The sequence below is a fragment of the Diprion similis genome, chromosome 8, assembly GCF_021155765.1.
Source record: "Diprion similis isolate iyDipSimi1 chromosome 8, iyDipSimi1.1, whole genome shotgun sequence".
NCBI lineage: Eukaryota > Metazoa > Arthropoda > Insecta > Hymenoptera > Diprionidae > Diprion > Diprion similis.
The window spans coordinates 11,362,870-11,379,356 of NC_060112.1; the positions used below are offsets into that span (position 1 = coordinate 11,362,870).

Consider the following 16,487-nt stretch of genomic DNA (forward strand, 5'->3'; position numbering starts at 1 on the left):
TTTCTCTAATTGTCGTTTCAGGTTCAGCTAATCTCATCATGTGGGTCTCGCGTTACTCCTACCCAGTCGTTTACGTATACCTCTTATTATCGAAATCAGTAGATACGTATGCGAGATGACTCTGACAGATGAGACAAGAATGAAATTATTCGGTCGTTCATTTTTCTTTTCAATTATTACAACAAGAGTATTCCGAATTGGACAAAAACGAGCAAGTTACCGTAATATCATCAGTATAGTGACAAGTATTACGATCAAAAAACACTCTCAAGTAATTGTAAAGTGACGGACGAGTAAAGTCAGACGAATGTGAACATGTGAAACAACGATAAATTCCAATAATTGAGAGAAAAAGAGGGAGCGAAAAATCGAGGGAAAATAATTACTCCAAAGAATGTGAGATATTGCGGATTTCATATTTCCAAACTTACCGAGCTCGACGTCCTGGTCGTCGGTCAATATGAGGACGATATTGGGTTTCCGCTCCCTGGGTTGTTGATACGGAAGATAAGGGGAGTTCGGCTGGTTGTTGGCATAGTTGCTCTTGTGAGAGGCGCCGCGACGCTGAGCACCAAAGACGTCCTCAGCGGGGGCGTCATTGTCCGGGCGACGTGCACTCGCGGTCAAAACAAAAACCGCGACTATCTGAAGTATTGTCTTCATGTTGACTGCTCTGTCAAAGCAACGATTCGTCTTAAACGAGTGTCATATCATCCCGAATGCTGCAACAGTAAAAAAGAGGGCATTTTTTTTTTACTTAGAATAAAAATCAACAGAGATCCAAATGATATGCAAAATCAAAATGAAGATCACTCGAAGAGTGAATCGATATACGTATTTCACCAACAATTTCGCACCGACAATGTATATTGCATACACTGCAATTGAATATTACGGTAAATAAATGTTGAGATCTCGCATGATGCTGCAGTGAAGTGTCCGCGTTCCCACGGTGAGCTGTGACACTATATTATGAAGAGGTCTGGGCAAAAGGAAGAATTCGCAATACACAGAAGGATGCAAGACGCGTGTGTGTGCATGAGGCAATACAGATATACTCATCCCCGAGCATGCAGTTAAACACGCGGCGGTTCTTCCCGTTGTCACCCGTGGGAGAAGGAGGGTGAAGAAATTAATTAAATTCCAACTCTGCGCAATTCTTCTTCATGGTATTATCGCGACACGGATCACTCAACAATTTTCAAGATTAATTATTCATAGTGATTATATGTTCAAGAGTATTGTATACGGATATTGAAAAGTACGCAGAACTCTGCCAGTGTAATTGCTCTCCCGCAGCGCATTGACTTCTATAACTCAAAATACACGCGGCGTAGCGTTCGACGAAAGCTTTTGCCTGATTTGATTCACCCGAACCCTGATTCAAGCGGAGCTTGACTGCTCTGAGGCTGATCGATACGCCAATTAACTAAAATCATCGATCACGTGTCTAGTTGAACTGCTGTGAAAAACAAACCTGGATTTTAGAATTTGATTTCTCTTCTTCAATATTCCTGCACGCGTTAAATTTATCGATAGAATTGGTTAGAGCGCAATAAGTAGAATAAATATCGATCCAATTATCCAGCAATTTTGTTGCTTTGATTTAAAAAGCGCATCATATATTTCTGGTTGCAATTAAACGGAGTTCTCGGTCACTTTTGTGATCTTGTGAGACCGAAGTTGGTACTTATTACCGATTTTTATGCGCAGCTCATTAGTTACACGCGGTTGCATTCCGCTCACAAACGGCGAAGTGTTCTTCCATAGGACGTTTAAGTGGCAGTTAAGATGGTATAACTTATTTTCCGAGATCGTAAAGTTTCCAGTGTCCTTTGCTGTCCGGCAGAAAGCAAGCCACATTTCTTGACTAATATGTGCATGAATCGCCTCGATTTAACGTCGCAAAATAAAATAAAATCAACCTTCGGACTTGATCGCCTCGTGAATTCCATCTTTCGTGATTAAGTTCGAACGTTAAAACATACTGCGGAAAGAATGATAAGAATCGTTATCGTTCGCAGCTGCATATGTATGTATATTGGTCTGCAGTCGGAAGTATAAGTGTGCAAAAAATGCTGTATAATCTAATTATGATATATGTCGATGAAATTTTTCTTTTTATATAAGTTTAAGTGCATTCTATCTATGTATAGCGATAAAGTTGATCGTTGAGATAGTTAATATTAACGAGAGAATATATAATATTATTTACACACTTGATTCTGAATTAATTAATCCTAACGCGATTATTTGCATAACGTATTAATTAGAGCTAATTGTTATTCAATCGAGTAAAAAAGTGAAGCAAATAAAATGGCGATAGCCAATTGATTAAAGCGTGAACAGTAGCTATACAGTGTACACTAACAATTTTGTCGCCGGTGTAGTTCGTTTCCACGCAACATGATCGTCTTGTCACGCCTCGTCGATTTATCCCGGACAACTGAGAAGCTCGAGAGATTCTCGATAAAGCGGCGGGATATATATTCGCATGCAATTAGCAAGCAGTGGTACGTTTAAAGTCCAATAATTGGACCGACGCGAGTCCCTCAAGAGCCGCAAGACCGGTCTCTCGACGTCACTAGTCTCGATTACCTTCAGCAGGCGTCATTTGTACCTTAAGATTCTAACGACGCTGATTGGATTCAGCGTCAATCTGCCGCACTCGTTCAAAGTCCGTTAACGTCAGCAACGGCCAATAAAAACTCGATGAAAAGTCACGTTCATTTCGTTAAAGCGCCGTTAAAACCTTCCAGTTTCATCGAGACTTGCACAAGGCTTATTAATGCTGATCGCAACTTGTCCCCAAGAGTTTATCTAGCGAAGATCTAGTCTCGATTGCGCAGAGGAAGAGAATAACTGACATGGCACAAGGTGAATAAGGGGTTCGAGTCAATTGACTCATGGTTACGCTAAAAGGCGTTCCCAGCTGCAGGTGAAAAGTCTCAAAAGATCCCGGAATCTGACTCCTTGGTGTTCTTGAGAAGTCTTCTAGGAAGGTTCGGTCGAGTTTTGAAAGCTATGCTAGGTAAGCACTTCAGTGGCGAGTATAGCCACGGTTCTTCTTCAGGATAGACATAAGCAGGACACTCGTATAATACTGTGCCGCAGAGAGCAAATTGGTGTCGCCATTAAACGAGTTACTCCTCGTGTTTCGAACATCGTGGAATTCATTATGTAAAGAGACTTTCTGTCTCGAGCGCTGCGGGAGAAAAAGAATATGAAAAAAAGAAGAAATCTTCACCGAATAGGGGATGGCATTACCGGTTTCCGATCCGGAAAACCAAAGCTCTTTCATTCTCTTCTTCCTCTATTTATGCCTCCGATCGTTTCCAAGAGACTATTTCACGGCCCGTGGTCTCGTCAAAGCTTAAAACTCAGCGCAAAGTAGACCAATTGTCTTAGCTATAACTTATACCGAATCTCAATAAGGTTTGAAAAATATTTCCTCGATTGTAAAGTATCATATATACACGTCAAAAACTTCAAGGTACTCGTTTTAACGATCGTATCTGATTCCAAATGACATCATTGGTTGATAAAAACCACTACATCATGATTTAGATATTTTTTAAAACAAAGGCTTATAGATGGGAGAGAAAAGACCCTTATAACCTGAGCCCGGAAGAGCTTAAGCACGTCCCGTCGATGTTACTTTTCGAGGAAATTCAAAGCGTCCGGAAATGGGCCCGGAAATGGGTTCGGTGGCAGATCGGCGTATGTCTTATCTGCATGCGGTTCCGGTTTGTCCTGCAGCACGTGCGTACCTTCCAGTGGATGGGGTATCGTGCGCCCACCTAGTGTACCGACAATTCGACGATGGCCTCAGAGTCCGGACACGAACGAACGTCGGCGTTGGTTCAGGAACGCCAAACGACACCACGAGATATGCACGGAGCCCACTTTATCTGATTGTGCTAAATTCGGTCCTGCGCTACGGTACGTGTGAGAAGTACCCAGGAAATGACGTGGGTACCAACCGTTCCCAACTTGTTCGAATTCTCCTCCCTCGCGAACTAACGAATGGACAATGGACGTCACGAGCTGTGCTGCGTGGAATACCTGCAAGGTGCTCAGCCATTTTGGAGACGTGAAAGTAGAAAGGATCTTTGGCTCTTCAATTCTTACTTTATTTCGTGCCAGCTGAAAATCGAACAGATTATTGAACTCACGTAAGGAATAAGCGAGACACAACGTAATTGGGTGGATTGCTACGATGATCCATTTGATTCGTCTCGAACTGAATTTAAAGCGTTTCATCACGTGTCAGAGAGAATAAGTATCCGCGTTGGAAATAATTAGCTTGAAAATAAACCAAGTGCGCAATCGTGTCCCTGTCTCTCTTCGAGTCAATTAATTTCCCTGCATTTGTAGAATGAGAACTGACATTAAGGTGTTAGTAAACGAATTGCCGGGTTCCTAAAACCTGCGGCACTCCCGTCGTCGATTCATATACCGGAAGCAAACACTGCTGTTAATAGCGGCTGATGTTTTACTTTCAAAGTGATGAAACCATTGACTTTCCAAATTCTGTTTCTTCGGTATATCCATGTATCGTTTACGCCATGAAAATGAGATATTGAGGAAAGAAAAAAGGAGAGAGAATTATTTTCATAGTAAACAGGTGATTAATATTGTGTGCATATCGAACCCGTGTCCAAAACTTTGACAGCTGTTGGAGTCTGGCTTTACGATCTGGCTATTACACAAAGATGCTCAGCCTAATAGGTTAGATAGTTCCAGCAGACTCAATCACCATTGACTAACTACATAACGTGTGGTAATAAAACTGAAAATTAACATAAGGGCCCGACTAAATAGTCGTTAACATTACGTAAAAGGTGAATAAATTAGAACTCCAACACACCCAAGACATCATGGATGTCCCTATTACTCGGATTCACTGCAGGTCTCCAAAGCCACGTCTGAATTTCATCCCCGTGCGCATCCACTGTACGCGACTCTTTATCACCGTGTATCGTCGACAGATACGAACCAGGACAAGGGTTACTTGAAGAGTTGAAACTCTTACGCCAGTACTCATCGCATCTACTCGTCTTGCAAGACACTTCTCATTCGCAAGTCTCTCACCTCTTGACCTCACTCACGGATGACTTAGGAGCGCAAAGAAAGCTGATCAAAGAATTCTCTCATCTAAAAGAAAGAAAACCGATATACAATAATATTAAGCCCCTTCAATCAGGATTTCACGAAATGAAGTTAGGGTTCGAAATTTTTTATTTTTACTGATAGGTTTGTGTTATATGAAAAAAGCTAAATCCAATTACACGAGAAGATGTCGATAGTTTGTTACCGAGAGAAAGAAATTTTACAAGCCTGTTTTGGAGTTGATAAATTATTAAGTTGATTGCCTCCCAAGCGACATTTTCGAAATTTTTGGCATGTTTCCAATTCTCAAAGAGAAGAAAAAAATTTTCTAGAAAATTTCTTACTATTACAAAAATCTGTAGCATAGAATGAAAGAATAAATCATATGTATAGTAAAGAAGATGTCCGCGAGATCCAGTTTTAGGAATGGAATGCAACGAACGAGTGTATAAACTGTTGTCTTCCGTTTCTCCTTTTCCACGATTGAATTTTACCATGAAAAAGATGATGCCAGCAGAGACACACGGGGGTTTAAACGATGGCGTTTAATTAAATCCTGGACCGATATAATACTGCAGCGCGGAGTTCCTGAATCTTCCGAAATTACGCAAAGGCGTAAAGGGAAGAGGTTGGATCCAAGGGGAACGTTATTAATGACAAGACTCATTCCGACCAACTGGCGGCAACTTTGTTCACCGACGAATATACACGCGTCGACACACCGAGTGTCGTAGCACGATCTTCCGAAGTGTTAGTGGAGGCTTCGAAGCCGGGCACGCGTGTTTGTTTAACGTTACGTAGACACGGGGTGTCGAAACACGTGATACCATTAAAAACAAATGTCGACTCCGAGTCTCCCCTCTGGCGATACTCGACACCCGTACAACAAAAAAACCTTTCAAGCCTTTTAGCCCACCCGTGAATGGATGATAATTAGTGTTTTCTGGTGGGAAGGAAACACAATATATTCATATATATATATATATGTATATAAGTCCCACCGAAGGCTCGATTCAAAATCCTGATACGAACATTTTGATTTACATGTATTTGTAACCGTACACTAGTCAGTAGAAAATTCTACTAGAACACATACGAACTATGCACAGCAACAAACTCGTTTTCATTTTTCAACAAGAGTTATGCTATTTATTCGGTTATGGTAAACAATGAAACTATATATATAATAGTAACCATGACTAGGAATTTCGAACGGTATACATAATTTTAGAAAAAAAAAAAAAAAAATTGTGCTGGATGATTCAGATGTGTTTTTTACGATCTTATGCACACTCAAATTTTATAAATTATAATGAGTTCCTGTAGAAAAAATGCAGAAATTATTTTCAACGTGTTATAAAATTTTCAAACACTCTTAAAGCGTCTTTATAATAAGATTGATTACATCGAACGTAATTTTTTTGAGGATTTGACAGCTTTTATAAAAGGTAATCACTCTTCATTAACTCATTGGTTGAATTCATTTCGCAGATAAATGATTGTTCACTCCTTGTTCCGTTATTTTTGTGGCTTTCCTTAATAACGATTGAATAAATTAGACCCTTGAATTTTATACTAGTATCGAAAAAAACAAGCGTAAGAAACGAAGCCCTGTATATATAAGAGCTCATAGATTATCTGTGAACTAAAATTAGTGAATTTGCTTTTTCCCCCGAACTTTGTAAAAAAAAAACAAGAAAACAAAAAAAAATAAATAAAACGAAATTGTAATTAATAAATCAACGATTGAATTGTTCAAATTTTCCTTTCCGGACGTTGATAAGCTTCAGCGATGCAACGAGCACTTCGAAGTTGAAGTTACGGTTTCTGGGTGAGTATAATTGTATCTCGGATTGCCGCCCAGCTTTGCATTAAAGCAGTTCAAAACCTGACCCTACCATTTTGAAGCAAAAATATGATATTCAGAGAACTAATACAGATTCACTTATTCATTACACTGATTGCGAGTTCTTCAGAGTTTCTCGAATATGTGTGTAAAATTTCGCTTTGATTATACGTCGCCACGCAGCCCGATAACTCGTGGTCAAATTTCTGTACGTGTTTGCGGTTTTGTTCGGGCTCCGAATATCCCTCGCAGATCGGGGATTATTGAACTCCTATAACTGGCGGCCTTACGACGGAGTAGGAAAAAAAAAAACGGAACTCTGCGTATTTCCTCTCCGTTGCTGAGTCCGTTGAAACTCAACGCTATATATAAATGCAATAATTTCATCCTCGCAAGTCGAATTTGGTTACTCCGTACTTCCAGTGTAAGTGTATTAAATTATGACACCGAGTGAGGTGTAAAATTAATCGAAGAGAGTTAAAAGTACAGCTAAGCCTGAATTTCTGTAAGATAAGAGTGCACGAATCTCTTTTAATTCTCATAGTCTGCAAAACTCGCCTGTAAATGTATAATGGCGCTTGCAATTCCGTTAAACTCAACGTGCCAAAAAATTCTCCCGGGGATCTTTGAAACTGGGTCAAAGTTATAATCCACGGTTTATGAAGAATCGGATACCACGCAGGGTAAAATTTACTCCCGTCCCTTTTCCCCTTTATCCCCCTTATCCAAGATCGTGAAACGATGCTGCGGTTATTTTTATTCATTCCGCTGGTTGAAATGAAAATGAATATTCCGCAGATCTGGACTTGGATGATAACGTCTTTGACGATGAACTATATTTCATAAAATACTAGAGAACGTCTCTGAGAAAATTTCTCCGTAACATATTTTTTTCCGTTCCTCGTTTCGACGTGTTTCATCATACAGAAACATGATAAGAGAGAGAGAGAGAGAGAGATTCAAAAAGCGGGCAAGATAAGATACGTCAGCACACAAGCGACACTCGAAAAGTGCAGAGCTGAGGTAAGTTCGGAGTGAAGCGGAAGGCGAGTCGTAGACGACGATCGGTACAAAACGGCAAGTTCCTTCGAAATTTGATCCATGGAGATCGAGGGGGTCACCTACATACGTACGTAGGTAGGTACAGGGGCCGGTCAGTGCACGGATTGCTTTGATGTGCACTTCGGTTAATGCACGGCAGCGGTTTGCGGTAGAAGCCTGCAGCGGTTCAGCTTTGCCCGGCGAGATTGAAAAGAGGAAATGGGATTTGTGCGCGTGCATTTCTCTTTGTAAGCTCCGCGCCCGTAAATCGAGCTTGCAGTTTAAGCTTGCAGAGAAAAACTTTCAGGGAAATGAAAAAAAAACAACAACAGATGTTAGAGTAACAGACGCGCTGCGAAAATTAAACGATCTTGGAAAAGACGAACGAGATGATTTGTGATTAGATCTTGTTGATGTTGTAATTTATTTTAATTAAAATTATATAATCAAACTCTTGCGTCCCGTTCTCCTCTCGTCGTAAATTTGACTCACCAAACAAAGAGATGAGAAACGTTTTAGAGCGAAATTATCTCCACTGTTATGGATTTCCAACTCACTGCACTGTGCAGAGCGTCGTAACTGATTGTGAGCCTCACCTGTGCAAACGTCGACGACAGTGACTGATACGTTTATCCCTCGACTCAGTGGTCGAATTTTTTCGTCTCTTTTTTTCCCTCACAACCGTTTTGATACATTTTTATCGCACATGAACACATCAGAAATGAAACTCGCTGAAATGATTTATGAATCCCGAGGCAAACTGACTGCGCTGCAGTCACGGAGGAACTTGTAATGTTTAGAGGTCAAGGTTCACTCGCGAAGAATGCAGCTAAAGGAAAAAACTTTCCCGTTGTACTTTCGTCGAGTGAAATTCGGTGCGTGACTTTAATTCACTCGGGGAACGTTAAGCGACAGATTTTTCCATATTATACGCAACAAAACGTAGCGATGGAAAGGAAAGTTGGATATCGCGGGAAATCAAGGGTTGGAAATCGTCGAAACGAAATTGGAAGTAATTGAAAATGTTTGAGCATGAAATCGATGAGAATATTAATCTCTGTGGGAAAATCACCAGTGAAAATATTTTACAGCAACTTAAATAAATCGAAATTTAGGTTCTTGATAAGATTTGACTGTCAACTGCAAACAGCTATTCGAAAGGAACTGAAATAAAAAATCAAAATCAAAATGCATTAACATCGCTATTCGTAAAATAGTACAAGCTTGAAACTAGGAATGTAGGAATGATACCATGTAGAACGGTCGAGAAACTCAATCTGATTAAAAACAACGATTTATCCATCTCTGAGACGTTGTTTTTGCTAAAACTAATTGAAAATTGATTTTCCACTCGTTTATTCGTAGTTTCGAATAACAATGTGAAAGTTTTCCAAGATCATAATTACGAGAAAATACGTAAACGTTGTTGAATTGAAAAAAAATTATTAAAGTACCAGATGAAAAAAAAAACGTATTAAATAAATAAGAGCAACAAAAAAAATCTCCGAGTGGATCAGATTGTTTAGTTTTTTTACGGTTTGTTAAAAAAAAACGGTCTTTTTACATACAACGCTGACTTGATTTTCTACGGCTTTGAATTTCGGATGGATTTTTTTTTTTCGCTCGCGCGTTATGATTCGCTGTGTGCTTTGCCTCCAGGAGGGTCGAGAGTCTGGAGTTGAGGGTCAAAGGTCAATGGTCGTGGAGGGCAGGAGGGCGGGGGGGGGGGGGCAGGGACAAAGGTAAGTCAGAGGCGGACAGGACCTCGGGTACAACATTTATACTTACAAATGGAGTCTGCGTCGGTGCACCGAATGAAAATCTCAGCTACGTTTACCGTAAGGTCACCTTAAAAATTTTCACTTTTTAACCATACACGAAAAATGTACTCATTCTGGGTACAAATTGACTCCATTCTTTGTGATCATCGTTACTAGTTTTATATTTTCTTGAAACTATTGTAACAATTTGATTTTGGCGCGATAATAAACTGACGTCAAGGTATTATATAGGGGAAAAAATGTTTACAACTAAACGAAGATATTTCATGTTGCGGTAATACGAGAAAATGTAGTATCGATACAGCTTTAATCAAACGAAATTGTTACTTGTATCAAATTATTCTTTGATAAATTACAACAATGTTTAAACCATTATTATATTGTAAACGGTACATAATTTACTAGAATTTTTTTTAACAATTGTGCTAAAAGTGACATTTTTCTCAGGGTACACACTTAGTCGGAAACTCCGCGGCTGCACGTCGAAGGAATGCAAGGAATGCCCTCTTCGTCTCTCTAGCAATGCTGCAGCACTGCACAAACTTACGGAGCACGTGAATCACAGGTTGTGAGATCCAAGATTTTCTCACGAAAATGATACCGGCGTAGCGGAAAAACACGTTATTACCTTATAAGCGAGTCGCCTGTATTTCTCATTCGTCGAGTTGGAATCATCGTCATGTGCAAAGTCTTTCAGTAATTGATTCATTCGCCGCTTAACAGTGAGTTATATTATCGTGCGGGAGGAATATTTTGTATAAAAAAAACTGGGTTTTTTTTTTTTTTTTTTTCTGGAACGTAAGGATCAACGGAGAAAAAATTATACCGCTGAAATCAATAGAGAATTTGTATGGTAAAATTATTTTAAATTAATAGAGGCAAGTGATCGAGATAGCTCAACGTGGAATAATTATGGTATCGCAATAAGAAGATGCACTAAAATTTATAATGTATTTAATACTCAATAACGTCGAAATTTACTTGGGTTTGGAATTTATAAACTGCAAAAGTTACTAATATCGTAGATAACATTTATTTTCATAAATGAAAATCTCAGAATTCCATAAAATTAAAGTTTTTGTCAGCGAAGTGAAAATACACCCTCCAAAGATGAATAGAAAAAATTTTCTCACTCCTGAATCCTCAATTCTAAATATTTGTTCCACTTCTCCGTTTCCAGCTGAACAAACAGTAGCTGTTATATAGGTTATGCCTATAAATATATTAGCCTGTAGAAACTTTGTGTAGAAGACAAATAAGATATAAGCACGTTAATTAGAGTCAAGATTGAAGAAATTTTATCACTGTTTAACTTTTAAAAGCCTTTTTTAACTTAAAATTTTACACTGGCCAAGTTCAAACAATACATTACTTAAGAACATTATTTAAGCAAGTGATGAAATGGACTAAAATCATAACGTATCAATTGACGTGAGCCGTTTCTTTCTCAAAACGAATTCACAATACATACAAAGCTTATTGTTAGTCAACTATTCCTCATTTTATAAAGGACGAGATTCTTTGTTTCCAAGATCTAACGTTTTTGAGCTTTATATTACGCAAAGCACACTTTTTACAAAGTTTTATATTTGTTTCACTTGTCTCTTTTCCCTTCCCCTGAATTCATTTGTCTATTTATAGTCATTGTATTCAATTTTTTTCATTCCTTCCCTCTTCTTCTAATATAATACGAATCATTCAGATTTGTAGAGAACCTTCACCCTCCACGAAAACCTCACGATTCTCTGAGGATTATTGTTAGGGTCTCGAATGAATTTCGAAGGACTTCAATAAGCTCCTGAAAGCGATTTAGAGATTCCAGACCGATTGAATTGTCTGCGGTTTTGAGCGAGGAAACACTTTTAATGGGAAAGAATTCTCGAGATACTTCGGATGTCTGGCGCATATCTTCAACACAGCACACAAGTGACGAAGAATTGAATTTTTCGAATCTTTAAAAATATCGTTACTGATTTTTTCTTTCCTTTTTTACCAACTCGTCCCCCCAAATAATAAATTCACCAGCGTTGAAATTAAATTTGATATTAGTTTAAGACACTTTCGAGAAAAAAAAGTTTTAAGAAGAGTTATGCAATATATATATCGAAAATCCCTACTCAAAATAATCTGAGAACAAAAAAATTCAACAGCTATTAACTTTCAAAACACCAATGGAAGAATATATTATAATACGAAAGAAAGAAGATCAAAATTTTATAAACAAAAAATAATAATCCCTGACGTAATTGATTCTTCCAAATTACAATTTCCATATTTTTGCGATACAGAAAAATCATTTACTAAATAAAATAAATGAAAAATAATGCTTGTTTCTAATTTGTAATCTGCATAATTTTCCTATATCGAAAACCTTGTGAAACTTGCATGCAAAACGATTACCCGTTGGCGAGACGTCGGTCGGTAGTGAAAAAAAAAAGGAAAAAAAAATCCCAAATACATTTTTACCTGAAACACACATAACGGCAGTCGTAAACCTGCAAAACAAAAGAAAATAAATCTGTAGTTGAGCGATGGGATTGATAAAACGGTTCGAAAGAAAGTGCATTCGAGCGAAAAGATAAGCCCCAGAGTTCGCCAACGGCGAAAGGATTAGTACGTTTTTAGTGTATTCAATTACGAAACGAGGATGGTAAACCGGAAAAACTAATCCCGCAAAGTACATGCGTCGTCTGTTAAACGGAGCAAAGAACTCAAGATCCTGGAATCGTTTCACCGCCAGCTGTACTCACAATCTCACCAAACACCCGTATTAACAAGGGTAACAAGCATACACGTAGGTAGATGCTTATACTTATTCCTTTTGGGTAAACAACTTGTAATCGAAGAAACGACACGGCGGAAGAGCCGAAGTGAATTAGCGGTATTGGAGATAACAGATTGATGGGCTTGATAATGTCAGGTAAAAACTACTGTCGATATACAACGTCAAGTTTCAAACGGTTGAAGAATTCCCTTCACGTGCAATGCCGACTATACTGGAAGTCTATAGATTTATGAAAGCTGTGTGTAGTTATGAATAACTGATTACATAATTTTATTGTATTATATGCAAGGCTGTTAATTGTTCAATATTGCCTAGCTCGTGGTCACGCACCTTGTTGTTGAAACGTTATAACCATAAGCTTCATTATCATTATTTTCCTCATTCTGCACACGTAAGAAGTTAATTTTACGGAAATAAAAGAGCTGTTGTGACGATCTTGCATGTTACATCAGAAATTGGTCGATTTTTTATTTTTTTTTTATTTTGCTATTCTCCATCCGATGTAATTATCTGATCTTCTGATGGATTCTCAATACAAAATGTAGAATATCGAGGAGGTTGGTGAGTCAGGAATCAATAAATTTTGTTAATATCGTTACGAGGTAATTGAAAATTTAAAATTTAACAAATCTTTATATCCGTAAGCAACGAACATTTTTCTAAATACTGCTAATGAAAACAATACTAAAATTATGAACTAGAAGCTTTCATTTCAAGAGACTTTGATGTTTTTTTTTTTTTTTTTATATCGGTGAATAATCGAAGAAACAACGATATTAACGACGAAAATAAACCACCATGACGTGAAATCGAATGATTTTACCAGACTTTACATCATTCTAAAGCGATCGCACTTGATTAAAATTTCATTACTTCGATTTCTTGAATTTTTAGACAGAACATCGTACCTTACGAATATAATATACTGATATTTAAATAGGAAAATTCTCAATGTTCGATAATCTCGTGATAAAATTAAAGAAAAGGTAAGAAGAATATAAATTTTCATGATCATCCCCCTAATTTTACAGCTCGTACGATTCTTAACGTAGTTATTGTTTTCCTGCTTATTCTGCTGATATATCGCGTTACTAATGCCAAAAGCGGGTATCGAAAAAAAAAATTTTTTTCCCTGATCAACTTAAAAATATATACAATGTATAAATCTATGGAAAAATGGGGAAAAAAAAACTTTTCGTAGACTTATAGAAATTTTTAAGTTGCTTGAAGAGAAAAAAAATTCTTATACGCCCTTATGGTTGTGCAGAGCTAAAAAGGCTAATATTTTGAGATACGCCCGTTTGGTATTAGTAACGTGATATTCTCACGTATCACCTGCAGGTCGTACGAACTCGTCACTGCCGGAGATTATTACAGCAGAGCGCATGCATGCGGCATTCCGGTTCCCCGGAGTTGTTAGTAACTTCGATCTGTCTAAACTGTCGGAGAACCGTATCCATTCATCTTAATGTGTTAAACTAGTTGGAAACAAGTCGACACTGCAGAGTTAACTGACTGTGTGACTGATTGACTTGCTGACTGACTGACTGACTTACTGACTTACTATGCGATCGCTCGTTATCTGATCGTTAACCAATAACCTTCGCAAGAGTATAATCCTGATCGGTTACCCCTTGCTGCATGCAATTTTTGTTCCATTGCATTGAAGGACGGACTTCTTGTCTTCGAAATGAAAAGAATTTTTCCCTTTAACACGGAAACTTGTTAAATACTATCTTTGTTCTCACATTGCGTTACATTTACGTTGTGTTTGGTGTTTCGTTTGGGAGCAACATGTTTTTTTTTTCCTTATGAACTCAAAAACTTGCCGCATGTATGACAAAAATGAAAAATTCTTTAAGTGTGATATTTTTAAAATCCAATTTTAAATGGTTGTTTCACGAATTCTGGAGAAACTTCCCCATTAAAATGACGTCAAGGAGATGATTTTCTAAACGTGATCAATTAGCCAGATTTATCGATACGAACTTGATCTTCGAGGCTTTTTGCGTACGGTTTCATTCTTTAAAAAACTACAATTTGAATTTTTGTTGTAAAGTCAACACTTTTGCCACCATACAGATGTTTGAAGCTAAGAGCGACCCTATACAATTAAATTCAAGACACATCTTTCCGCGAATAGTGTTTTCTTTTCGCTCTTGTTACGTACAAGTTTGAACATTATTTTGCCAAACAATACACGCGAAATCCCAGTTTATTAAAATAAGATTAGATAAGTAGCAAGTTTGATATTAGGCTGGTTTAATTACCGAGATCAGTTCTGCGGGTTGAGGCTGGCGGCTGTAAACTTTAGTCAGAAACTCACCTGAAACAAAAAAAAAAAAAAAATGAGAAGCTCGTTAGCTGAGATGTTAAATACAGCTAATTCGAATTAAAATTTTCGAAGTTTATTTCTCTCCTCGCTTTTCGGTCGATTCATCAGCTGATGGTACTTAAAAAAATTTCTCGCCGATTTAACGTTCACAAAATAAGACGTTATATAACACATAAAGCACCTTAAGCTCGAGCGATAAAACCTTCATCATCGCGTTTCTGACCTGCATCGAACGATATGCTCTTTGCGATGTAAAAAACTGTACAAAGTACGGTTCACGACTCTTTTAATTTATCAGTTAATACCGACTCCGGTAAGTATTGTGCCTTATTTATACCTTCAGACTGAAAGTATTACAAAGCTAAGAAAAAAAAACTGAAACGACGTCCATTATACCAAGCACCGTGTATTACCTAGGTACAGTGCGAAAGGTGCGGACGATGGTAAAAAGGGCAAAGCAGTTGCAGGTATTATGAATGCATATGTTGAAGTCTTAAGTGCAATTTAATGTACTTCGCGCAACACGAGACAGACAGACAAGTTGGCTCGCGAGAAGCTAACGTATATTGTTTTCATACACGATCAATTCGATACGCCTCGTGACTGTATATGTATATGTATAATATGCTGATCGTATAAGCGACGCCATGTTGCTATCGCGAGGAACTTTCAACCCGCAATTTATTCCCACATGCACATACGTATCAGTTTATTACGTCGTACTCGAGGAACTCCGTGTCGTAGAACAGTAAGAGAATTCGATTGAAAATGCACGGTTAAGAGGCGTTACAGATTATCGGTGGAAACACTTCGGATTGCCGTGGATAAAAATGACCTTACGAAGATCAAGGATGCATCGGATGTTTAGTTTAAACAAACAAGATCAATGAACGTCGATTATACAAAAGTTGAAACAGTGTGATTGATAATCCGGTCAAGTTGAAGTTAATACAAACAGTTCATGATTTATTCTGAAGAAATATGTGAAACACGAGTTTAAAATGATAAAGAAGGTGAATTATTCTTTACTTTGCAGAGCAAGTATTGCAGTAACATATTTTTCTGTCAATGACTCGTTGTTAACAATTTTGAAGAATGAATTTACCTCAATAATCATTCGTGATTAATTTTTCTCACAGATTTGAAATCAACACACGTTATAATTGATAAATTTCGATTTTGTTAAAAATTACATGTTGAAGTTGATAAGAGTTTCTTTCAAGAATTTTTTACTTGACTTGCAAAATCACAAATAATTGTTAAAATATTTTCATCATATCCATGTTTGATAATTAATCGTAAGTATATTTTGACACTTTCAACAGTTGTTATATCATATGTTTCGTCTCAAAAACCAGCGAGCAGAGTTTTCCCAGCGATTATTTATTTTTAAAATCCCAAGATAAGCGTGCCTTGTATTTTTTGATAAAAAACGGCCAGAAGACGGAGCAGGAAATTGCTAAATACCGAGCCGTGAAGTGAAGCCTCGACGTAATTTTGGATCCAGTATTGCTAAGCAGCGACACGATACTACTCACGGTGACTGCAAGACGCCGAATATAAAACCAGACAAGATTAACGATTTGG

General features: G+C 37.8%; 1 protein-coding gene across 2 annotated transcripts in view; it reads right to left on the reverse strand.

Annotated features, from left to right (window-relative positions):
- Window positions 1–16,487, reverse strand: part of LOC124408504 (extracellular sulfatase SULF-1 homolog) — an 81,074-nt gene that overhangs the window by 45,248 nt on the left and 19,339 nt on the right. For both annotated transcript variants that reach the window (XM_046885467.1, XM_046885466.1), the window contains exon 2: window positions 432–722. In XM_046885467.1, coding sequence (XP_046741423.1) covers window positions 432–663 — 232 coding nt within the window. In that variant the 5' untranslated portion in view covers window positions 664–722. The remainder of the gene's footprint in view (window positions 1–431; window positions 723–16,487) is intronic.